This window comes from Corvus moneduloides, chromosome 8 (genome assembly GCF_009650955.1).
Source record: "Corvus moneduloides isolate bCorMon1 chromosome 8, bCorMon1.pri, whole genome shotgun sequence".
NCBI lineage: Eukaryota > Metazoa > Chordata > Aves > Passeriformes > Corvidae > Corvus > Corvus moneduloides.
The window spans coordinates 32617212-32642279 of NC_045483.1; the positions used below are offsets into that span (position 1 = coordinate 32617212).

At 44.6% G+C, this 25068-nt stretch overlaps 1 protein-coding gene across 3 annotated transcripts in view; it reads left to right on the plus strand.

Annotated features, from left to right (window-relative positions):
• The first annotated feature begins 6629 nt into the window (after positions 1 to 6629).
• TET1 (tet methylcytosine dioxygenase 1) overlaps positions 6630 to 25068 on the plus strand; it is a 63693-nt gene continuing 45254 nt past the window's right edge. Inside the window, exons 1-3 of one of the 3 annotated variants that reach the window (XM_032115497.1) lie at positions 6630 to 6866; positions 15354 to 17405; positions 24209 to 24259. In XM_032115497.1, coding sequence (XP_031971388.1) covers positions 15477 to 17405; positions 24209 to 24259 — 1980 coding nt within the window. In that variant the 5' untranslated portion in view covers positions 6630 to 6866; positions 15354 to 15476. The remainder of the gene's footprint in view (positions 6867 to 15353; positions 17406 to 24208; positions 24260 to 25068) is intronic. The other 2 variants (XM_032115495.1, XM_032115496.1) reach the window with 2 other exon arrangements.

A 25068-nucleotide genomic window follows, 5' to 3' on the forward strand; every position in this document is an offset into this window, starting at 1 on the left:
AGCTCAAACACAGTATCATTCTGCAGCTGTCAACATTTTGGACAATTTTTTAGGTTTTCTGTGATACCTCTGTTGCCTACACTGTATAGGGCTTTCCAGGAGGCATTTGAACTTCTGTTTTCAGCTCTTGAAAAAAAACAAAACACCTTCTGAATGCTGGTGCATGGAGCAAGGAGGGAGAGCATACCTGATGCCGTCTAGTGAGAAAGCTCATGCTGTCAGCTTTACTCTTAGTTTTCTGCAGTTACTCACCTATTCCTCATATACTTTTTGCCCCGTACATCTTGATCTGGGTTTCAAGTATTTCATATACCAATATGCCTTTTAAAAAAGTAAGTCTTCTAACATGAAAAACCCCCGTTAAACAGATCTCTATGCTTGCACAAAAAAAAGGAATCACTTTCCAAGCAAATCACCAGAATATTTTTGCTTCTTGCTTGTGTCAGATTGCCTTCAAGAGAAGTTACTAATTTTTCCCTTTAATAGATTATATTCCTTAAAATTAAGCATGCTTCAGAATCAAGAAAACTTCATTTTGCTCTGTTTGATCATTGCATCATTTATATATTTGGGAAATGGCTGTTGCAATATTCATTTTTTCCAATAACTTAAAAAAAATAGATTTCTTCTAGAAAACATGAAATAAGTTCTTTATAGGAGAAAACTCTCAAGCCTTTTTACCTTTTGTAATAAACCTGCAAAATTAATATTTTTTGTTGAAGTTATTCTGATTTTTAAGTCTAATGAAAAGGCAACTGTTGTGTGATTAACTGAAGCAGGTTTTGTAGTCACTGCTGATGCCATTTTCTCCACCCAGTTTGTATTCTTTTGGGTTTCTGCTCAGGAAAAGCCTCCTCCCACCACAGCAACCATACTGTGTTAACAGCTCCAGCTGTAGGAATCTAATTTACCGATTTCACACAGAAAAGCACGGCAACTGCACTAACAGCTGAAAGTCATCAAGTTTCTAGAGTTTCACCACAGACTAGAAAAATCAATAATCACATAGATGGGCTGTTACTTCTCTTAGCTACAGACAGGATATTTCAAGTAGATGCTTCGTCAACCCTCATAATTTAGGGAGGTGTGCCCCATGCATGCATACTGTTTAGGAAAGCAGTAAAAAGCTTGCATTACGAAACTAAACAGAACATCTTGTATAGATATACTAACACACAAAGGAATTCAGCAACAAGCTTTACGTGAATGGCTTTGTTGGGGTTTTTTAAATACTTGCTGGTATAAAGTGCTCTCAGGTTCTGTTTTCTTCATTAGCCTCTGTAGTAGTTCATTTGCACCTTCAAATTGTAACATTGTCCTAGCTGTTACTTCATCTTTTTATCTTGAAGTGTTTACACCTTTTACAGGGTTTCTCTGGTGACATCTCTTTTATGACCCATTCTTAAAAGTCATCAGCAATTTTAATGTCATTTGGGTTATACTCGTGTGACACTGTGTCATCCTCCCACAGTAAATCAACAGTTAGCAGGGGAAGACATTAAAATTACAGTACTCAAGAACAGAGCTACAAATTTGAAGAAAAAAAATGAAGCAGGTAGGTAGTTTTAGCAATTGCTACAATTTATTTCTGATTTTTTGTTGTTGTTAAAGATGCTTGGGTTTGTAAACATATTTTAAATATGTATCAATTAAAATAGATTTTCAAGACTCAAGTCAGGTAAGCTCTCCTCCTAGTAGTGGCTACTAAAAAAATTATTTTCAGTGTTCTTAAAATGCTGGTGTACACCAAGCCCTATTTTGGGATAGTTGTACAAATTACCCTCAGGTATCATATCTCTCTGGACCATAAGCTTTTTAAGTCTTTAGACTTGCTTCTGGTCTTTACTAATTAGTGATCTGAAGTAACATCTGTCTAGCTGCCTGTTCATTTACCTGAAACCATATCTGAGGACATCAGAAGTATGTAACTTTCCACACATGAGACTCATTCCTCTTCTGCCACAAAAATCACAGCTTGCAGATTAAAAATACTCTAGCAAACCTCAGTTCCTTGGCACTGTGCTATCTTAAGCTCGCTTTATCTCTGTCAGCAAGGAGGCAGAAGTGTTTTTTCCTGAGGTAAGTAAGGAGCCAGCTATGACCACAGGACAGGAAGTATCTTCACTGACAGGGCACAGCCCTGCAGTAGGACCCTGGGAACAGGCTCCAGCCTCAGTCACAAGGAGGGCACAAAGCAGGTCTATGGGGCATCTAGAAAGGAAGAGAAAATAAGGCTCAAAACAAGGCTAGAGACAAGCCTAAGGTTCATCTAGAAACCAAGTCCAGACAACACACAAGACCAGAAGCAACACCCAAAGTAAGCACACTTACACCTTAGCTTAGACAGGGAACAATGGACTGGCCAGGCCTGAGCTTAAATGGAGTTCCGGGGCCCATGAATCAGGTGTGTGGGTGGAGGCCCCAGGTGAGACTGCAGGTCAGGAACATCTGTCAGGAATTACTTAGAGTAAATGCAATGGGCCTGTATAATGGGTATCAGAAAATGAAATCGTAGTCCCTTCTGGCCTTAATCACATAAAACGGCGTTAAGGCTTAAAGTGTCTCTGTTCAGCATGCCTACAGATGTTAACCTGTTTTCAGTGCCAATCAGGCAGGTAGATACTATCTACAGAACCAGGGCCAAGAAAGACTAAATGAGGAAGTCATTGTCAAAACCACAAACAGAATTCAAGAGTTTCTGCATTAAACTCATGTTGTTCAAGACTTTTCTCTTTCAGATAGTGCCAACTAACAATGCTGTGGGTGCTTTATCTGATCATCTGTATTATAAATCCAAAGGCATTGAGAGTGTTTGGCCTGTGCTCAGCTGAGTTCACAAGCACAGCACCCCACACCAGTGTGGCACGCAGGTTCGTAAGTCACATCTGGGCTGTGAGCAGGCTGGTCACTTTGTCACACTGGAGTCTGAGCTAATAAACGTGAGGGAGGCTTTGGTAGAAAGTAGAAGCTGTAATCCATGTTTTGTAATCACACGAGCAGACAGCTCTAATGTTTCACTATCATCTTTCCACTACGAGGGAAACAGGGCTAGCTAAGATAGGCCTGGTTAGATCAAATCTGTCCCTCAAAAAGCAGTTTAGGTGTCTTTGTAGTGTAATTCTCAGAGCTTTTGGTTTGTGAAGGGCTAAAGCTCAGCATCAATCTAACCTTTCTTAGCTTGGACTGATGCTGTGCCTGTTGCACAGGTCTGATCCAGATGACTCTGCAGGACTAATTTAGGGACAGCATACCTCAATAATTCTGTTTCCAGGGTCAAGGCACTGAGGGCACTAATAATGGACCTGACCAGCTGCATCTGGAGTCTCCACCCACATCTTTTGCCCATGGGCCCAGGAGCTCTATTTAAGCTTAACCCTGGCTTACCTATGGGCCCTGTTTATTTAGAGCTTTGGTTTAGGTTTGGCCTTTTTAGTCTGCATGGACTTTGTTCAGCATTCACTTAGGTTTTGTGTATTTGTCCTTATGCTATGGGTCCCCAGACCTGCTTGTGACCTACAGATTGAGTTCTTAGTTTAACTTCAGACCTACCTCATCTCCTGGAAGCTGTTTTATTACCTGGCCTTATGCCTGAATGCAGATGGTGCTACTGGGCCTGTTCTGTTTACCCTATGTGTGTACAGTGGGGTTGGGTGCTGGCTGGTGAGGTCCTTGTCCTGCTGGCTGTTGTGTGGGGCTCTCTGTCTGTCAGGGAGCAGCTGCCCCTCACAGCTCCCTCATGATCACCACAGACTCAAATTTTGCCGGAGCTGCCTGCAATGCAGAGCTACTTACAGGTTTGTGCACTTTATTTCTTCACACAACATTGCTCAGTTTTATTCTTTCTGTACATAGGTGTTATGTGTTTTATTCTGAAGAATAGCATAGGGATAGGAGCACTGTGTCAGATCAAAGGTCCACCAGCTTAAAACCTTACTAAGAAAAATAGCTAGTGACATGTACACAGGGAAGGAGGCTTGGGTAGCATACAGGGCATTTAGTAGACACTTCCAGCTTCAAGTAATGTATAGCTAAAATAGTACTTCTATGCTGTGTGATTTTGATTAAACTTTCTTCCATTAATTTTGTTTTAAAAAAAAGAAACCTCTAAAGTGTTTTGTCTCTTCAGCATGCTATAGCAGTGAGTTCTGTGGTTTGACAACGTTGTATGAAATTGCTGTCGGTGTTCTGATTAAATGTTTGATATATTGCCTTGATATCCTCTACTTTACAGAAACAGTTACTGTTTCTCTAAACACTCATTGAGTGAATGAGTATCTCTCTCTGATATTACTTTCCTTGCTGGTTTTGTTTGTACAGTATATTGGTTGGGTTTTCATCCAGATTGCTGCCTTTCTAGGATGGAAATATTGGTACATTTAGCTGCTCTGTGCGCTTTTGCATACACTTGCTGTTTTGTGTCTTTTGAGCTTCCCTTTACACCTTTTAAGCAAACCAGACTGCATGTTATATTTGAGGTGTAAGAGGACAAGAGATCTGGGCTAAATAATGATGTTGTAGGGGTGTTTCCTGTTCAGTTCTCCCCTTCTTTTGTAATAATGCCCAACACTGCACTTGAGCACACAGAACAGCTTCACTGGTGCACCTGTCACAGTATCAGGATTTTTATTTTGAATGGTAGGAGTGAAGTTAGAGGTTGTGATTTCCATATTTCCCTCCATGTGCCTCACTTTGCATTTTAGTGAAAGGATTTCATCTACCATTTTGTTGCCCAGACAGTCATTACTGTGAGATCTTTTTCCAAACGTTTATGCGCAGCTTGTCTTGGTAGGCTGAGTATCTTACTGTTGCTAGAAAAGATTGTGACCTGGTGCTATTTACTTTCCAGGATGAAAGACCTCAGACCATGAGCACATAAGTCTGTGGGTGCGAAAATGAACAATTGTTAGTTCTTGTTTGTTTCCTAGCCCTTGGCATTGTTTCTAATGCAGCTGTGATTGTGTGTGTTGATGCTTGGGTGCTCCGATTAACCTGCTTATTCTAAATAAACCTTAGCCCTCATTGCTTGTAGCTTCCCCCCAAGTTACTAATTTCTTTCTCTGCATTTTATTCAAGCCCACAACTTCCAACTTATTGCCATCTTCCCAAGAAACATATTCTGATTCTGTGGGGTTTTATCATCAAGTTCTAGTTCCTTCAACTTCTGCATGCAGCAGTTTGGGAGCAATAGTTATTTTACCTCTCAGACCACCTATTATTTTATCTTATAAAAATAGCTTGTGTTACCTTATTTTTTAGCAGAATAAGTCTTTGGAATGACATAAGTCTTGATATCCAGCCCTTAGGAGGAGATGGTATGGTTACACCTAGCAAAGAGAACTTGTGCACTGCTGAAATTCCCTGCCACTGAGGGCAACTGTTCAAAATTCAGGTGTCTGTGGTGTAGGTTTCACTTTGTTTCATCTGAAGTGTCTGTGAGCTTGGCTTGGATTCCCAGACTGTACTCCTCTTTCACTGCAAGGACATGTAGGGTAGGTTGGAAGAGGATGGAGGTACAAATTGGTGATAGGCTTCCTACCCACTGTCACTGAAAAGCAGCAGTGACAAGGAGTTGTGCAGATCTGTGCCACTGCTTCTCCTTTATCACGTCACTTAAACCAGCAAAATGTTGGCATTTAAAGTATCTCTAGGAATGGATGGATGTGGACAGTACTGCTCCCTTGTGTGCAGCAGAAAAGCCTCTCTGCAGGCTCACATTTGACTGGGTTGGTTCACAGTTGAAGTGCTCTATAACAGCTACAGATGTAATAATAATGAAACCTTTTTTAAAAAGTACTGCTTGGGTATATTGTTTCACACATCCCATTTCCACATCTGTTTTTCAGTCTGAAGAGATGTTAAATTTGGTGGCCTGCTTTTCACAAAAGGCTGTGGTGATAATGAGTGCTGGAAGAAGTCAGTCAGTGGACTGACTCTTCCTCTTACTATAACATTTTACTCACCCCTTTCCCTCTGGGAAGGAGCAGCAGTATCATCAGTGGCTCTTAATGGATGAGGTGGGGGGATGGGGAAAGAGCAAGGCTCATTATAGTTAACATCCTTGCAGGGAGGATGGGAGAGGATGGCTCAGCAGATCTTCCTTCTCAGCCAGCATCTTCCCCATGCTTCTGGGGGTATTTGGTCCACGCGTGGGATGGCCGGGGCCTGATGGACGCTGGTGTTCGAGAGTCCTCCTGGATGACACATGTAAGGGGAAGGGGGTTTGACCCTCAGTGAGCCCCTCGCCCGTCACGGCTGACCAGGCTTTCCCTCCTCCAGGCTAAAAATAAAAGGGATTATTTTAGAGAGTGCCACCACCGTAGCTGACCGGGAGGTATGCGGTGTCAAAGCACAGCCTCCGCAAGTAACGGGATAATTTGCCTTTTCTCTTATTACCGTCATTTAATTTATTTTGTTGTTGTTGTTAAATACCCCCCGGCGTTACCAGCCTGCCACGCCGATGGCGGCCCTTGTGGGCAGCTGTGGGGGCGCTGCCGCCACTCTCCCTGTTCCCGGGGCCGTGCCGGGTCACCCCGGGGCGCGGGGGTGTGGGGGGCGGCGAATCCCGCTCCGGCTTCGGGGATCCAGGGCGCGTTTTGCCGCCTGCCGGGAGGGCTCGGTGCGGCGAGCGCCCCGCCGAGCCGCCCCCTCCCCGCTCCCTCCCGGAGGGTCCGGCCAGGGGCGACGCCGCCGCCGCGAGCACGGAGCACGTTTCGCGGCCCGGGGCTCCTCTCCGCGCCTGGGCTCGTCGCGCCATGGGAGCCGCCCGCCCGCAGGGGCCCGGGCCGTGACCCGCGCCTCGCCCCGCTCCGAACCATGCCAGCATCGCCCCTTCCTGTGAGCTGCGGGCTGGCCGCGCCGCAGCCCTGGTACGTGTGCGGGACGGGTCCCGGGGCTGCTGCGGGCGGGGGGGGGGGGGCGAACGGCGCGGACCTCTTCACTCGGACCCCCACCTTTTTTTTTTTTTTTTTTTTTTTTTTAATCCCTGTTTTTCCACTCCTTCCCCTCTCGCTTATTCCGTTGGCTAGTTGCAAAGTTGAACTAGGGTGGACTGGGGAGGGGGAGGCAGAGGCACCACCACGGCCAGGCTCGGAGCTCCGCGGCTCGGGCCGCTCCGAGGCGGGGAGGAAGGCAGGCTGGGGGTTATTCAAATGCAAAACGCAGTTTGTTGGCCGAAAAGGCGAAAAAGTCCGGTATCCCTGGCTGTGCTGGAGCGTGTTTGAGCTGCAGCAGCCAGAGCCTGCCTGGAAAATCCCGCCAGGCAAGAGAAACTGCCTGCAGCCTGCATGGACGAGAGGGAACAATTAAAAGGGACCCTGCAGGGCCGTAGGGGCCCCTGGCCAGCCGGAAAAACCCCGCAGCCCACCCCCCCGCCCCCCATAAAACTGGCGAGCGAGGGCCGTGCAGCATCGCCCTGTGGAGGTGTCACTGGTGTGCGGGGCTGGGGGGGAGCATCCCCGGGGGTAGGCTCCCCGCCTTTGCGGCGGGAGAAGCCGGGCGCGTCCGGATGGGCGCTGCGGGTCCTCAGCGCCGCCGCTGGGGTCGGCCCCATTGTCTGCAGCCCCGGGGAGGGCTCCCGGGGTTGGGGGAGCAGCGGCGGGGCTGGGCCACGAGGAGCCGCTTCCTCCCTCCCAGGAGGGCCCTCCTGCCCCTTCCCTTCCCCCCTTGGGGTCCGCCTGCCTGCACTGAAGGAACCGGAGCCCTGCAGGGCTGCAGCCCCCGGGGTGCTCCTGGGCGCTGAGTGCTTGTCCAGCTGTTCTTGGAGCTGGGGGAGAAGAGGAGGTGGTCTTGTGGCAACTGGAGGCTTGGTGCTGGCGGGAGTGCTCCCTGCCGTGCTCGTGATAGAACCAAGGGAGAAGGATGTGGTTCGCCGAATGGGTAAGGAGAAAGGACGAGGCGGCCTGCTGGGCGGCAGGACCAGCTAACCTTACAGAGGTATGGCTGCTGGCGCCCGAGGAGCGAGCAGGGGACCAGGCGCAGCAGTAGTCAAAGGAGACGCGCCAATTGTGTGCCCAGTCTGTCCTACACTCAGCCAGCCTATCCTGCTGCACCCCAAAGATATTTAAAGGGCAACGTAGTCGGTATCACTTGTATCTCGGCCTACGTAGCAGCTACCCAGCGTGGTGAGATTGCTACTCCTTTAAGGAGGAGAGGGGAATGTGCAACGGGCATCTGGAGCAGGGCGCGAGCGCACCAATGTCAGTGTAGACCCTGGAGTGAGGCGGTGGGAGTCGACTCCTGTAAACAAGCTGGCTAGGGTGGCTGTACCAGCATGGATCTGGCTAAAGAACTCTTATTCTAGAAATTATAGTACAATAATGACAAAACGGGCAAAGATCACAGCATTAGATATCTAAACATGACCAAGTGGATTTCTAAGGCAGAGGTGTCTCTTTAAATTTTCAAGACAATGGAAAAACCTGTGAAAATAATAATAATAATCTTCCAAATAATAATAATTTGCCCCAGCTGTGCTCAGTGCTTTTTGAGGTACTCTTGTGGAGAGGCAGAAAGCTATTCTGTGGTATAATTACCCTGTTTTCATTATGTAAGTCAAGACGATTTAGGAATACAGATTGAATTGGGAAAACTTAGTATTTAATCTTGGTCTGGGCAGGTAGCCTGGTCGACTCTAACTGTAAAGGAGGTGAAAGCTAGTTTATGCTTTTCAGAGGCAGTTGCTCCAGCAGCACAAGGGATGGTGGTGGTTGCTCTTGGGATGAGGGTCAGTCCCTCAAGATAAGAGGAGTTTGTTGTGCTTGGAGGAGACAAGGGCAGGCTAGGTTGTGCAAAGCAGGTAATTGGGGAAGAATTCAAGGTGAGATGTACCAAGGAACTTTGATGTAGTTTCTGTAGGACCTGATTCTTCACTGTGTAGTCATTCAGAATCTTCACTGATATTGTTTTATTATGACTGGCATAGTACCCGTGGTTGTTAAAGCTGGCCTAAGCACTTCCATCCTGCTTTCTGTTTTCAGATACTTAAAATTTCAAAACACCTTTCAGGCTGAAATTTTCCAGGCTTAATCTTTGCCTGAAGGTTCTTCCCTCCACCTCCCCCTTCTTTTAGCTGAGTTTGAGATAAGGTGATTCAGTTAATGGTGGTGGGGCTTTTTTTGTGGGTTTTTTTTGTTGTTTTTAAGAAAAGGCAACCCCTCTGAAGAATGGAGTCATATTATCAAAAAGAAATGCAGTGCATCAATGCAGAATTAGAGAGGCATATGATTAGCAAGGGTGTTCTGTTTGCTTTGCTTGCTTTTTTTTTGAGTTCAAATGTATCTGGAGTGTTCTGGTGGATGGGGTTTTTCTTTGGTGAGCCTTTAGAAATTACTTCACATCTTTTTACTTTTTAGCTTTCCCCCTGTGGATGTCTGTGTTTGGCTGCACTGCACACAGGTTAAAGTAAGCCCGTGCTCCTGCCTGGCTGAAGGGAGGATACTTGCACATTGTGGTGTCAGTCTTCACAATGGATTTTTGGCTCAAGTTGTTTGTCTGAGGCTTGATCTGATTTGTGGTTTAGGCGCCTGTGTGTGGTTCCTTGCCCCAGTTCTATTTTTTCCTAATCGTTCTAATAGAGCTTTCCCTAAACTGGGAGGAGGTTTTTTTGTGGTATTTTTTTTTATCTGTGTAAGTCACTGTGCAGGCTCCAAGGTGCATGAAGTCATGATACTGCAAAATGCTAACCATGGACATCTCCTGCTGAATTCATGGAGCGTTTCACAGCAGCCTCCAGCTCCTGATGCAGTGAGGTGGAAGCCCTGCCTTCTCCTCCAAACGCAGAGGTGGCCTTCTGGGGCCAGCAAGGACAAAAATTTAGGATGAAGGCCTTGGTGCTTGGTCTGCTCAGCATCATCCTGTGTTGCTGATGAGTGAGTAAAGGATTGTGCCTTTGTCTGTGAGAAACTGAGGTGTCATCCTGCAGTGCCTGTCCCACATTCATGTGCTGCTGGAAAGTGTTGGCTTAAATCAAAATTTGATGTATGTGGATGAAATATGGCTGGTTGCCTCAAGAGTGGTATAGTCCTGTAACGCAAAGCAGAAAACCTATATGGTGGAAAATGGAGTGGGGAGGCCTCTGTACAAGGCTGTGTATGAAATAACTCATGGTACTGAGATGGCAGATGAGAAGTTTCAGTTTTATTTCTTAACCAAAGCCAAATGTGTATTCAAGGATTAAAGTAGGGGGAAAGGGAAAATTAAAGCTGATTCCCTCCTCCTAACCCATTTCCCTTCTTTTCATATACAAAGTGTTCTGCAGAGCAATGAGTAGAGCAGGGAACTAGGCCAAATTGGAAAGCAGGTTGGCTTTGGTGCAGCTGGGAAGAATATGCAGATGATATGACATGCTTTTGCACCTGAAGGTCGGATTTTTTTGATGTCTGTCTTCTCTGGTGTCTCTTGCATCTTCCTCTAGAGCATTCGCTGCCAGAAGATGAGGTGTTCTTCAATTCTAAATCATGCATCTGAGCTTGTGTGAAAACTTAGTCACATTGTGGCCCTTACTGCTTGGGACCTGCATATTATTAAGTGGCTTTTATGAAAGCTTCCAGGTCTGTTTCCCCTAAGGGCAAATCTCGAGGGACTTTTTAAAAGATACCTAAACACTGAAACAAAATGTATTTAAGTACCTCTGACTGTAGTGAAACCAGTGACTAGTGAAACTAGTGACTGCTAGCTGTGTCATTTTTTTTCCCTGTACTGCTCTATTTGTTCAGAGGTCACTCACCATCTTTCATAACACCATAAAATAGCTGCTGCCGTTTTTTATGAGGACACATCTTCTAATATCTTTCTTTTTCCCCTGCCATCTTCCAACAAGAATCAAGTTATGTAACAGAAGCTTGATTGACACTGTCTCTAGAATGAAAACTTGCTTTATCTTTTTTTTTACCCATTTGTTTAAATTGAAACATTGTGGGTGGGTTTGTTTGGGGTCATTGTTTGCTTGTTTGGGGTTTTTGTTTTGTTTTTTCTGGAGGCATTCTGACAGTATGGGGTTAAATTTCTTAATTACTTTTTAGACAGAATTCTCATTATAATTGTTTGGAATTTTGACCAAGACAGGACTAAAAGATTTCGCCTTTGATTAGCTTTTTTAGCAGTATTTGTGTGGATTATAGCAGTCAATGGAATTGTTCCAGATTTATTACCATGAATGAGCAAAACTTAAGCAAGAGATAAGTTGGCTCAAGTAACAGACAGCTCCAAGATGCACTGGCATTATTCAGGGCAGTTCCCTGCAAACTCTCCTGTCACCTATTGCCCCCTTTTACATCCTAGAGACGCCTGTGCTCCCCTGTGAGGGAAGGCATGGCAGATCTCACCTGGTTGGGCTTTCAGAAGAAAGCATTGAAGTAAGTTTCTCTCCAGGATGATAGAAAAGTGACCAGTTAGTATATTGCCCCATGAGGTTTATGTTTTATAATCCTGTTGAGTCCCATAGGTGTTTCGGAGATATAATTGATTACTTGCTGTGAAATATGACCGATGTGATAAAGCCATTTGTTGTCCTTAAGAAGTGGCATGAGATGATTTGCAACTGTTGCAGATACCAAGCGTCCTTTCCAGTGCTTTAAATGGAACAGGTAAAATATTTCCTAGTGTTACAGAAAACAAAACTTGAATACCAACCTTGCAGCTACCTAGTATTCTGGTCCTAATTGTGGAAGAGGAAGCAAAGAAAGAGCAGCATGACTTCTAGGACATGTTACTTAAAATGTCAGACAGTTTTAGCTAGCAGTTAAGGTGGTTCTGGCAGACTAGTATTCAAGACTAGGGCCTTTTCTTAAAGGGAAGCAGATATCTCTTGCTGACAACCATTTTGCCCAAGAGCATACAATCACCTTGCAGGTCAGATACTCAAAGTCCCAGACAAATATAACTAAAGTCAAGCAATAACCCCCTAGCCCCCAAAAATTTCCTTTTGGGGTCCATTTAGATCTCTTCTGAAAAACCTAGTCATTCCAGTAACAAAATTGAAACAAAATGGATAAAAGTGTTGCTGTTCTTGTGACCCTGTATTGTCATCTCTGAGTCAGACAAAGCCTTTGCCATCTTTTATAATGCAGCATTTAAAGCCAGGCAATTTCCTACAAATATCAGCATTCTTCTTCTAGCAAGAAAAAAGGAAGTCTTGAACCACTCTGTTAATAGCCTCTCTAATTTTGGCCCTGAAGACAAGTAGTGCTTTGGCATTGACAGTTTCCTACATTCTTCCCAGACAGGTGTGTTTCTCTGTATTAAAAGATAAAAAAACAAAACAAAACCAACCAACCAAAGAACCCCAGGATGATCTTACCTCTGCAGTCCTGAAGCAACTCTTTTGCAATTTTCAAATTGTGCAATCACAGAATGGTTTGAGTGGGAAGGGACCTTACATATTGCCTCATTCCAACTCCCTGCCATGGGCAGGGACACCTTCCACTAGACCAGGTTGTTCCAAGTCCCATCCAACCTGGGCTTGGACACTTCCAGGGATGGGGCAGCTACAGCTTCTCTGGGCAAGCTGTGCCAGGGCTTTACCACCCTCACAGGGAAGAATTTCTTCCTCATATCTAATGTAAACTTGCCCTCCTTCACCTTGAAGCCATCCCCCCTGTCCTATCCCAATGCAGGTAAAGACACGTTATCATGTAATTATAGTAATGATTTTAAAAATTTACCAAATTGTTATAAATTAGGCTTCTGATTGGTAATTTTGATGGTCATGCTTCCTGAACTTCCACAATAACAACTGCTTGTGTAGAGAAGTAATATGAGCAAAGCATTATTCACATTCAGTGAAATTTTCAAAAATCCAGTCACTGTTTCCACTCCAGACCTCCTGTATTGTCTGGTCATTCTTCTGTTTTAGGGCTGACATAAAGAGAAAAGACTTTATCTCTTCAGTCTCCCTCCTGATTCACACATTCGAATGTTGCCTGGCCTTTGTTGATGGCTTGCTTTCTTCTTTGCTATCCTGGCTATAGGCTCTGAAAGTAGCTCGCATTTCCTCTCCTGCTACTGTTGTGTAGCTCCTCTGCTACTGGCTACAGATGTGCCTGCTGCTTGCTCCCAGCTGGTTTTGCAGCCCTCCAGGCCATCCTTTGGAATGAGGATCCCAGTCTCTGTCACAACCCAAAGAAACTGGGAAGGCTTTTTGCAGGCTGCCAACAACTATTTCATGGACCTGCTGATGTGATGCCGATGCCCTCTTTGATTCATGGAGTGACTCCTAATGGCCATGTCCCCCTTCCCCCATGCGTCTCCAGAGAAGGGTAGAGGGAGGGGAGGACTTGGATTACCTTCATTTCAGCACTGTATTTGTTTTACTATTTCAGTGTCTGACCCAACTTTTATAGAGTGCTTCTGTGGGAGCTATTCAGGACTCTTCTGTGACCTTTGAAGCTTCACCCGCAACTATAAACAGCTGCACGTGTCTACTTAGTTTCTCCAGGTTGGATGTGTTGCTGTGATGGAGGAGGGATGCTATTTATTCAGCTTGTTTGTTGTGTGTTTGATGGGCACTCTTTTCTGATGTGACCTGAGAAGTGTTTTGCCTTGTCTTGTATATGGCTCTAAATGGTATTTGTGCGTGTGAAAAACCCGCTGTCTCAGTAATCATGTTCATCTGATATGTAATATGAAGATGTGATGCAAAATAATCATGTCATGTTTAGATAAGATACTTGGCTTATATGTTGTAGTACAGAGGGTCAGTTGGCTTACTACAGCTGAATAAACAAGAGCCAGGCTTCAAAATGCTTTAAGTAAGCTACTCAGAAAGAGTTTGAGGAGTTACTGTTAGCCTTGGTAGGTGCTGTGGCCACTGGGTGGCCTGCCCAGGGCTGTGACAACAGCTGGCCAGAAACAGGCTGGCTGTGCCCGCATGCTGCTTTGGGGAGCAGCAAGCTGGTGGTCCCACACAGAGGCTGTGAGTGTTGGCTGTGCCGGCCCGTCTCCTTGGCAGGATAATGAACTTCTCTTGGGGCAGTGCTGTTTGGGCTGCATTAGCAAAACTCTCCCCACCTTCAGCAGAGCTCAGACCAGGCTGTGAGGAAGTGCAGCCTCCATGAGATCACCCTGTTGGCTTCAAGGTGGGGATTGAGGTCGTAGGAGGGGATGGTGATGTCAGGAACCTGGTAGCATTCTTCTTTCCTTTTCCATTTCCTTTAGAAGCTAAGATTCCCTTTCTTTTACTTCCATTTGAGGTCAGGATTTTAGACATCATCCCCATACTTGTTCTTTCTTTTCTTGGCTTCTTCCCATCAATGCGGTGCAGATGGCCTGGAGGTGACTTGATTTGGGCTTAAGGAATTCAAATGAATGATGGTGAAGGGAAGGTACCTTCCTGCTGGAGACTATAGAGCTTCTGGCTCTGCCTGTTCCCATTTTGAGACTGCCCTTGTCCACCCACCTGATCTATTCAAACAGCTAAATAAAGCTTTAAAAGTCTTCCACAGGTACTTAAAAAGCACTATGTGCTCAAAAATATATACTTGTGAGAATTGCTTTATTTTAAAAAAACCCAACCCACCTTGAAGGAACTTGGTTTGGAGCATGGGAAATTTGTTGTATCTTTTGAGATGATTTAATTTTGTTTGGGGAGTTGGGGGACCTGTGCATTGCAGCTGTGTTTGGGGACAAAAGCTTGGCACAGATGTATGGTGCTTTTTTGAAGATAAATTTATTACGTCATAGTGATGAAGCAGAGACATCTGCCCTGCATAAAATATCTGATATAGGTAGACAGTATGGAATCAAGGCTTGGAGAGTAATACAGTGTGCTGTGAAGGTATTCTGGAAGATAATACTGGGAAAGACCAATTCTTCCCTGATCCCATTCCCCTGTAATACCACAGATTGATCTCTTTGGGGAGCTAGTTACTTCTCCCATTTTATCTGGAATTGTACCATGGTGGGCTACCAGTGGATGGTGAAAGAATGATAGATGCCCTGGTGATGATATATTGAGTACACACAAAATAAACTGAGCTTTGTTCTTCTGTCCCTGAATGTCCTTACACTGATAAATATGAACTCCCCTTTACTCAAAGGAAGTTTATTGGTTAATGAACTGTTAATAAAATTGAGAAAACTCAAACTTTTTAGAACTGACATAAAACAGTAAATATGTGGTGTTGCCTGGTCATTTGAGTTCAGTTTGCTTCTTTGTGTTGCAGGCCTTTAGGCAAGCTTTTTGTTTTGTAGTATACTAATATTTTCAAAGCTCGTGCTAGTTGAACATAACACCCCATACTGCTATTTCTGATTCTACCTCTGTATTTTTAAATATTAAAAACTGTCAGTTGAATATATGTGCACCTTTTATTAATTAGAAGTATATTAATGCTGTTTTGTATCTTTTTCTGTTTCAGAGTTGACATTGTATCAGCACAGAAAGCAGCAATGGGAGTATGCAGTTTTCTATTGAAGAGGTCTCTCAAGAGCTCATGATTTTTTTCCATCTCTCCTCTTAACATTCCTCCTGCTCCACAGACATGGCTCACCATGCGAGGCCTTCCAGATCAGCCAAAAAAGAAGAGTTAGGCAAAAGGAAAACTAACCAGAGCAAAAAGAAATCTAGCCAAGTGAGAAAGAAAACCACAAAGACTTCCACAAAAGTTGTTAGTTCTGGAAAAGGTAAAAAGCCAGTGCAAGAAAAAGATGTTAAGAAAAAACAGCAAGAAAAGAAACCAATCATGAGCTCTTCAGGTAGACTTCTCAGGAGCAGTGTAACCAGAACCTTGTCTGGAGCATCTTGGGTGAGTTTGGAGAAAGCTGACAATATCCTCTTTCACAACCAGGATTCTTTCAACAGCAATGGCTTTACAATGTCTCTCCGTAACCGATCCTTCTCCCGAAGATTGCCCCAAACTCCAGCAATTGCAAAACCCAGGAAAGCTGCAGCACAAAAAAGGCTAGAAACAAAGGAAAAACATGAACAAGAAGCCCTGGGAGGAGTACAAGAGAAAAATGATGACACAGGTGAAATAGCTTTGAAACAAGATTTAGCACAAAATGAGTTAGCTGCTCTGCCTGTAGAAGGCTGTCTGTGTAGTGCAGGTGAAGAGCCTGTTATCCCATGTGCCAGTCAGGACAAGGAGGTAGAAATATCTGAAACAGATGACTCCATTCCAAACAGTCAGGTAACTGATGATGGTACAGAAGTTTCAGAGATGAAATCTAAGCATGAAGACCTGCCCTGTGAGCAGATACCCAGTGATCTTGATGCAGGTAGTTTGGCTGAAGCATTTGTTGAAGATGCTGCGCTGGTTCTTCCATCTTCTCCTTCCGACTCTATCATTGCCTCTGAATCAAACTTGAAGGTGCATGCAGAGACCCCCTTCAATGTGGTGCCTAACAGTACAGAACCTGACTCCAGCTCTGTTGATACCTCAGACCTCAGCTCAGCAGTACTGATAGAGTCGGTCACACTTGCCAAATTCCACATTGGAGCAGGGCTGGACATGGTGCTACCTAGGGAAGAACAAGACTTGGGTTCTGCACCTCTTGTTACCTCAGAGTTTAACTCACAAGAACATTTATTAGAAGATGCAAGGTCACTTGCAGAGTCCTGCTTGAAGGCAGGCTGGGATTTGGAACCTGGGAATAAAGACATTGGTTCAAATTCCAGTTCTGTAGCTGCCTCTGAATCAAATTTGCTTTTACATTTTGAAGGTGCAAGCTCACTTGCAGAATACCCCATGAAACTGGTTGTGGATTTTGTACCCATTCACAAAGAACTTGATTCAAATTCAGATTTGAGTTGTACGAGACAGAATTCAGAATTTGACACGAAAAACATATTTACAGTATGTGAACCAGTCTCCAGTACCTCTTTAAACAATATTGAAGTAGAGGACATCGAACAGCTTGTTAAATGTATTGATGCAGAGACATTAATTTTGAATTCAGGATATATCCCCACTTTATCTTCAGATTTAGAAAAAAGCACAGTTGATAAAAGCTCTGCTGAAAGCTCTGGACAATTCTCTGCAAGTTTTCTTTCGGAGTTGCCTTCAAGCATGGAAATCTCTGCTCTTGCCTCAGAAAAAGCCATAAATGCAGATTTGCCAGCTGACTCAAGACTGCAGCATAATGATTATTCATCACAGCTGGGAAGTGTCGGAGTAAGCTTGAATTTGGTTCAGGATAACGTGAGCAACAGCACTGAAGCAGTTGAGGCCTCAGGGCCATCCTCTCTTAAAAATCCAGCTGGTGATTACCCTGTTCCATATTCATCTCTGCTCCCTATGCTGGAGAAAAAGAAACGAAGGCGTTGTGGGGTCTGTGAGCCCTGTCTGCGGAAAACAAATTGTGAGGAATGCAGCTGTTGCAGGAAGCGCAAAACTAGTCACCGGATATGTAAAAAGAGAAAATGTGAAGAACTGAAAAAGCCACCACCACCAATCACGCTACCTTTTGAGGTAAGGCAAAGAAGTTTCAGATTAAGTCATTCTTTTGAGCTTTGAGGTGCATTGTATAATTCTGCAAGGGGAAATGCTTGCCACATTACAGCTTTAGAGAGTTCAGGGCTACTGTTGGTGCTAACAGGTTGTACAGTAACTTCCTCTTGTCATCTACAGAAGTGTAGGTTAGAGTGAGCTGGAGTTAGTCTTGTTCCTGTTTTGTAAACCCATAAAATCAAAGGTAAATACGGCTTTAACTCTGTGTCCCAGATATTGGTGTATTGGCCAAAACAATGGATTAATTGGAGTGTATAAAGAAATGAGAAAGATTTAAGCACTAAATGTGGGGAGGAGGGAGATTGAGGGTAGTCTTAGGAGACTGTGAATTACTAGGGAGAGTGTTGGTATTTTAAAATACTGAAGGCTAGAAGCAAAGGAAGGCAGGTTGTTTGCTCTTTGGTTCAGTTAAAGTAATTTTCTTGTGATGACAGATTTGGTGGAAATCAATTTATAAACTTCAGGACCAGGTTGTAGCTGCATTTTCCTCTTTCGCATCTTTCTGCCTTTCTAATTGTCTGTTCTTCTGTTTTTCTCATTTCACTTCTCCTTCCTCTCTCTCTTTATCTTTTACCACATTCCCCAGACATACTTTCTTTTTCTGTGTTTCTTACTCATTTTTCTGATCCATCAGCCTTTTATAACCCAGGTCATAACTTTTGGAACAAAGAGGAGGGGAAAGGACAGTCTGTATGCCCATGTGATAACAGCACTGACCTTCTGAGGGATTTCAGTTCAAGATCAGGCTTTAAATCAGGTAAGTAGGGAGTTGAACATAGATTTCCCGCATCCCAACTGAATTCCCTGACCTCTGGGCTGCAGCATTAGACTCTGCACTGCCAGGTCCTGCTGGGAGTGTTCTCTTCATATGATCCACTAGTACTTGAACCACAAAGGGGGAAAGGCTGTCTTTGTAGTTAAATCACTGGGACATTTGCCTTGGGATGTGGGAAACTGAGGTTCAAGTCTCTGCACCAGTGTGTACTCCAAGTGGAGCAGTTCACACTGGGGAGAATGCACCTGCAAAACCTTTCTGAAGAGCCATTTCATTAAAATGGTGTGTTCTTACAGCAGGTAGAAATTCCTGTCATCTGCGGAGATCTCAGGAGACCTCCTGTTTTCACTGCTCTGTCCTGTGCTTACCAGGATTGGCAGAGAAGTCCGTTCTGGTTTTAAGGTAGGCAAGCAGAAAGAAGAGTCCTGTAGCAGTGAGGGGATATTATATATTCCCCTTTGTGGGGGAAGTATATTTTAAGATATGAGGCTTAGGAAAGTAGGCTTAAACAGTTTGGCTCAGAATTCATTCAAAAAACCTCTTTGTGTCTCAACTACTCCTTTATGCTCTTAAAAAAATGAGGGGAGGGACAGCTATAATGTGACTTAAGATAGATATTAAAACAATAAAGGTGGTAGAGACTTATCCTGACTTTCTACAGCAAAAGAGTAGTGACATTGTGTCCTTTTGTATATTTAGTCAGTGGGATTGAAGAAAAGCTCATGGGAGAGAATTTGTGGAGTTGAGGTAGGAAGTGATCTAAAAGCCATGTTTTAAAAAGGGTTTTGGCAGGGTCAGTGAAAGGAAGCACTCCAGCTTTTCTGTCAACCTTTGTTTTCCAGGCTAGGCATACTTCTTTTCTTGTTGCTCAGCCTGACCTTCTCCTTGCAGATTAGCTTTGCCCCTTCACCTTTGTCCTCTCTGGGCACTTCTTTTACTTTCTTTATGAGAGATTCCTTGTTTTTATTCTTTTCTTTGGCAGCTTTTATTTTGGTGTGCTTTTATTTCATTAGATTGGTCACATTCTGTATAATGTATTCAGAGCTGCACCAGAGGCCTCCTTCACTTCTCGTTAAATTTTGTATGAAATTCCAGGGTGCTGCATGGAGGAAATGAATTGTTCCTGACATTTAAGAACATGTCAGGTATTTTCTTATAAAATTGTATTTGAATGAAACCTGGTGCCTTTTCAGATATTCCTAGAAAGAAGCTTTGCCTCATTTTCAATCTCTAGAAACTGTGCTCTGAGAAAATGAGAGAGAAAAGTATTTCTACAATGTTACATGAGCTCTTTAAAGATGTTGAGATACAGGGGAAGGTGTTCGGGGATGGGGAATGCTATCACCCAGTTTAGCAGCTATCCTTTAGATAAGATTGTAGGGGATCCCATTGTTTTCCCAGGCTGGTAGCACTGGGACTTCTGTGACAGTAATGTGTTTCAAATATAAAGCAGCTGGGGAAAACCCAAAACTGTATGTCTCTGTCCATGGTATAGAAAGTGAACATAAATAATTAAAAGAAATGAGGTTGGTTTCAGTGTGTTCCTTGTTCAGAAGAGTCATGCTTCTTTCTCTCATCTTGGTGGAATGTAAGCATTTTTTGGAGGTGATTCACTGGGAGGAGAGTGTAGGGGGATAGACATGCTCTGCTGCTCCTCGGGAGCATAGTTTAAATGTTGGTGTTTTGCCTTAAAGGCATTCTAACTAAAAAATGCAAAAGTCCCAGTGAAGTCAGTGAGAGCTCTGTGCATTAAATGGCTGTATAGCCAGTGTGGGATTTGGCAGTCCAGACATGCTGCTTATGAAAGAAGTGTTGGTTTTCTTTAAGAACTTATGTGGATTTACAGTTTTAGGGAGTAAGGCCTGGCTCATAGAAGCCATGAATGTAAGCTGAAGTGCGTATTCCAACACTCATGCCCACATGTGCACAAGCACTCAGCCATTGGAGAATATCAGTTGCATGTTTGGAACTGGCATTAGTTAGGTTACAGTTATTTCCATTAATTCACACATAATCCACATAGATTTGAGAACTACATTAGACTTGAAAAAAACCATTTAAAAATAACAGCCACATAAACCTTCAGTGATATTGTACCTTCCTGAATGTAATGGGTTTTGCAGGTATGTGACATCATGAAAGTCTGGATAAGGCCTTGTAGGCTGTAGTTCCCAGCCCCTGTGTGTAGCAATATTGTTGCATGTAACGCCCCTCTTCCTGAGGGATTCGCACTGTGCCTGCTTGGTTAGGAGCTGGTAAAGAAGAATCCTAAAATGTATAAGGGAAAACAATTTTTTGCTTATTGAATTTTTTGGAAGAGCAGCCCAGTAAATAAAATGTAAAGCAAGTTTTCATAAGAAGAGGAAAAAAGGCTTTATCTTGGGTTACTGTCCCTCTCAGAGTGAGTAATGCAGGAATACTTCACAGTGAAGAGTTTGAGAAGCTTACACAGGATTGTGATGTTTTCACATTTTTGTCTTGTCTTTAAAGACTGCTGTTTTATGAAATAGTATAGCACTTACTGAGGGCTATTTTGCAGCTATTTCATTCCAAAAAGTGGATTTAATTCCAAGAAGTGCTCTGATTTGCTGCCATTTCATTGCATACTGTCAGGGCTGTCTTCATGAGCTGCAGTGTGGGGTGAGGATTTGGTAGACTTCAAAAGTAGCATGTGGACAGGGAAGGTGGCTCAGGGTTTATTTTCTTTTCTCCGTGGCAGAAGGATTCCCGTTTTGGCCAGGCAGGTGTTGCAGATGGAGCGGCACACTCAGTGCTGATGCAAACACCGCCTGCGGGGTGCTCTCAGCCATCGCCGGAGCTGCTGCTGGTGCCGGCTGTGCCGGGCTCTGGCAGGGCGGTGTGGATCTCGGCTGGCTCCCAGCTCGCCAGCGCTCTCCTGGGGGAGCTGTTGCCCTGGCCCACGAGGGTGTCAGGCTGAGCGGCTCCGCTTACCGAGCTGAACTTGTAGGGGTTCATGACCCCGCAGCTCCTCTTGCCCAAAAGGCCATAAACTTACAGGGCTGCTGCCGAACTGTCAGTGTGGGGAGCCCTCATCTCCAAAGGCTGCTTTCTGCAGGGCTTGTCAAGGCAAGGTGCCTACATTTTAGGGCCCTACCTAGGCAGGGAGCCCTCTTGGGTTGAAAGCATCTGCTGGGGAGGGCTTTAATTCCTATTAGAACTAAGTAGCTAGATTTAGTGCGACCTGTAGTCAACAAACTGACCAAAAAAATGAGGTCACTGAGTTTAAGTTCATTTGGGTTGCCCAAGGTGTCATGAGACATCTTATTTAATAGCTGTAATCTGAGTGACATGAAATATTAAATAACAATAAGGGCCTGCTTGTCTGTGGGTTTTTAACACACTGTCGAAAAACCCAGACATATTAAAAAAGGATGCTGCAATTCAAGTTGGTTGGGAACTTTCCAGTAAGCCATTCCTTGAATGGAAAATGCTGATTTAACAGGAACCTTTCACAGCTGCTATCTGTCTTAATGCAACTATTTTTGGAGGAATTTTCTCAAGGCTTCAAATGAAATTTCTGTTTAAAATTTAAAACAGGAATGAGAATTACTAGAACATGTTGGTGGTAAGGGCTTTTTGCCTGATGTGGACCAGGGGCTTGAACTTTGGTCTCCCACATCCCATCCGTCTCCTCTTTAATTTTTGAAAGGTTTGCTCTGCTTTGGAACAAACCAAGTGTCGAAATCTCAAAAAAATAAAAGCAAAATGGAATTCTTGTTTTCCATCCAGGCCTAGCTATAATCAAGAAATTTAGACTTTGTGGTATTTATTTTACAATTGACTCCAGAAATATTTAAGCCAGTTGAATTTTAAAATGAGTGCACATAAAAACACTAGTTAATATGATACTTGAGAGTAAGGGGATAGCACAGAGCTAGAGGAGTTTGGTAACATGGGTGATGAGCAAAGCTGCATGCAGCCTACCCTATTCCACAAATGCAGGGCAGGGAGTTGGAGTTGTGCAGTTCACTCTTATTTTACACAGACACTCACACTCTGTAGGAGTGTAAAATAATTACAACTCACAGTACTTTGTCATTTCCCTGTGATCCTGGGTGTGGACTATAATGCAACCTAAATTACAGTGAGATGGATTCGTTTGTGCTCTAGTTACTTTCAGAGGCTGTATGTAACAAGTTGCCTCTTCACTGCTCCTTATTTTCTGTGCTGGTTCTTAAAGCTTTTATGGGAAAATTATTTGAAGAGGTTTCTTTTCTTCCTTGTGTCTGAGGACCCCTAACACGAGGGGAAAGTGTGTGAGTAAAAAGGAAGCCTGAAACTACTGTCCAGTGCACACACCAATCTGAGGACTAAATCAGAATATGGGGTCTTAGGTTTCTAAGCAAACAAAATACTGTTCCTCTTTTTCCTCTGTATTGTAAAGCATCTTAAGTAGCCAAAAATACGAAGAAGAATCAGGTCACTAAGTGTATGTGATTTCCACTCTCTCATTTTTAATATGCATAAAGACCCTTGGAGACTTGGGGTATTTGGGGAAAAAATTATAAATCAGTATTTTAACTTTACCTTATCTTAAATCTTATTTAATACCTCGCTCTGGTGCAACAAATGAAGAGCTTGGATACAAGGTAGCATCAGACAACAAAAAATGGGCAACAGCTTTCTCTGACTTAATTGCTATGCTGAAGAATGATTTGTGTGTTCCCGTCTGAGCATTTCTGCTATTTAACTGATTTGCACCAGTAAGTGGAGAGTAATTAATTAGTCTAGCACTAGATAAGAAAACAGTTTCTGACTGCAGTTTGTAGCTGATGAGAAGGTGTTCTCTTACTGGTTTTATCTTTAGTGCATAAATCCGTGGCCAACGTTCTGGTTTAGATGTCAACTGCGAATTGTTTCGGTGACTGCAGCGTTAGATACGTTGTTATTTGTTTGTTGTCCCTAGTTAGCGAATGTCTGTGTGATCCATGAGGGCTCGGTGTGACAACTGGTAGAGCTGTGATCCCTCCGTCCTCCTTCCATCCGGATGAACGTTTTAAGCAGGTGGAGTTGTGGGAAAATAATTGCACTTGATGTTTATACGGTGGCCAGTTCCCATCGCAGTCCGTTTGCAGCAGATTTGTTCTGTCGGGTGCTGTAGGAATAGATGAAGACAGAGGAGTATCTTTCACCGGGACTGCGGTGGGAAGGCAGGGGCCGCTGGCTGTTGAGTCCGGTGGGCGCTGGGCTCCTGGCCCCCGGTCGAGATTTTGGAGCGGGCTGGTGCAGCGTCGTGTTCCCTCGGCTTGGGAGAGCAGGTGAAGGCAGGCCCTTTGGCTGCGGCCTCCACCAGGTGAGCGGCGATACCCACTCTTTCCAGGACGATGCGGGTGCGGAGCCCCACGATGGCCGCTGGTGCCTGACGATGCATCCCCGGTGTTGCTCGCAGGGAAGGTCAGGGCTGTGCCGCCCGGTGCATGGCGGTCTGCGCACGCGTGCGGGTGCACGGAGCCGTGTCCTCGCCTGACCCCACTCTCATCGCAGCCCTCGTCAAGCCGAGAGACCCCGGCCCTGGTGCCCGGGGCGGGTGGCCCGCCCCGCCTGGGCCGTGCTCGAGGCGCGGGGCGGCGCCGGCTCCGCGGGCGCGGCGAATCCGTGCCGGCTCTTGCGGGCGGCCGCGCGGGAACCCCTTTGTTCGGGCGCGAGGCCGCGGGGGGGCGCTGCGGGGCGGTGCGCGCTCCCGCGGGGCCGCACGCGGCGCGCGCCCGCGCGGCCGCCGCTGCGGCAGGAAGCAAAGATGGCGGGGCAGGGGCGCCGCCGCCGTGAGGGGGAACGCGGGGCTCCCGCGATGTGAGGGGCGCCGCGGGGGCGGCGGACGGGCCGCCGGGAGCCGCCGCCGGCCCGTGGAAGTGCCGCGTGTAAAGCACTCGGGGTATTGCAGAAATATCGCTGTTCCATAATAAAAATCGGAGGTGTCTGCCTGCCTTTGTGACCACAACTTATATTCTGCAATTTGATGTTTTTTTAGGTTCTAACAGAAAACAAAAGGCCTCAGAGGAGGAAGCAAAGAGTTTTAAAGGTAACCGATGATTGCTTTGATATTTATCCCCTCCCATTTTGAGCAGCATTTTCTTGTCATGAAGGCAAAGGGTTAAACGCTGGGTAGCGGCGCTTTCCAGCTATTCAGCAGATTAGCTAATTTTAAAAGCACAGAACATGTCCTTTCTTTCCTCTTTCTCTCCAGCATGTTGTAGACATATTTGAACCTTCCTGCACAAGCTGCAGACCAAAAGTTTGCTTTCCCTTGCATTGAACGTTCCCTTTAATTTCTTCTGTTCCTAGTTCCATACTTCCAAACGTAACAGTTAAATGTTTTTAGCATACAGGTTTTATGGCATCTGAAATTTCTTGTGAGAAGTCAATGTTAAACTGCAAGCCAAGTTAACAAAAGTGGATTTTTTATACTTACTTTAGTGAAGTTTTGATTTCCTCTTTTTCTTTGAACTTTAGAATACCTCAACTGAAACATAAAATTCTGTAAACTCACAACAACCTTCAGTTTCACGTGGTAACACGTTCCTTCCACACTTTTAAGATGGCTATCTTTCATGATAACAAAAGATTGGTCTTTCAAATGCAAATGTCTTAGTTTTTATACCAAAATACAGACTTGCTACACTCATGGCTAATGTTTGGGGTGGGGGAGGGGGGGGGGCTTTTTTTGTTTTTAAGTAACAGGTAGTATATTGATATTGCTTCTTTCAGTTGATCTTTAGAATGTTTTGAATAGAAATAAATCATTAATTCTGTTGTTGCAAACTAACATGTTGGAGGATGGAGGGGGCAAGTAAGATGGATGGTATGTGTAAGATGAAGCTAGTGAAAATA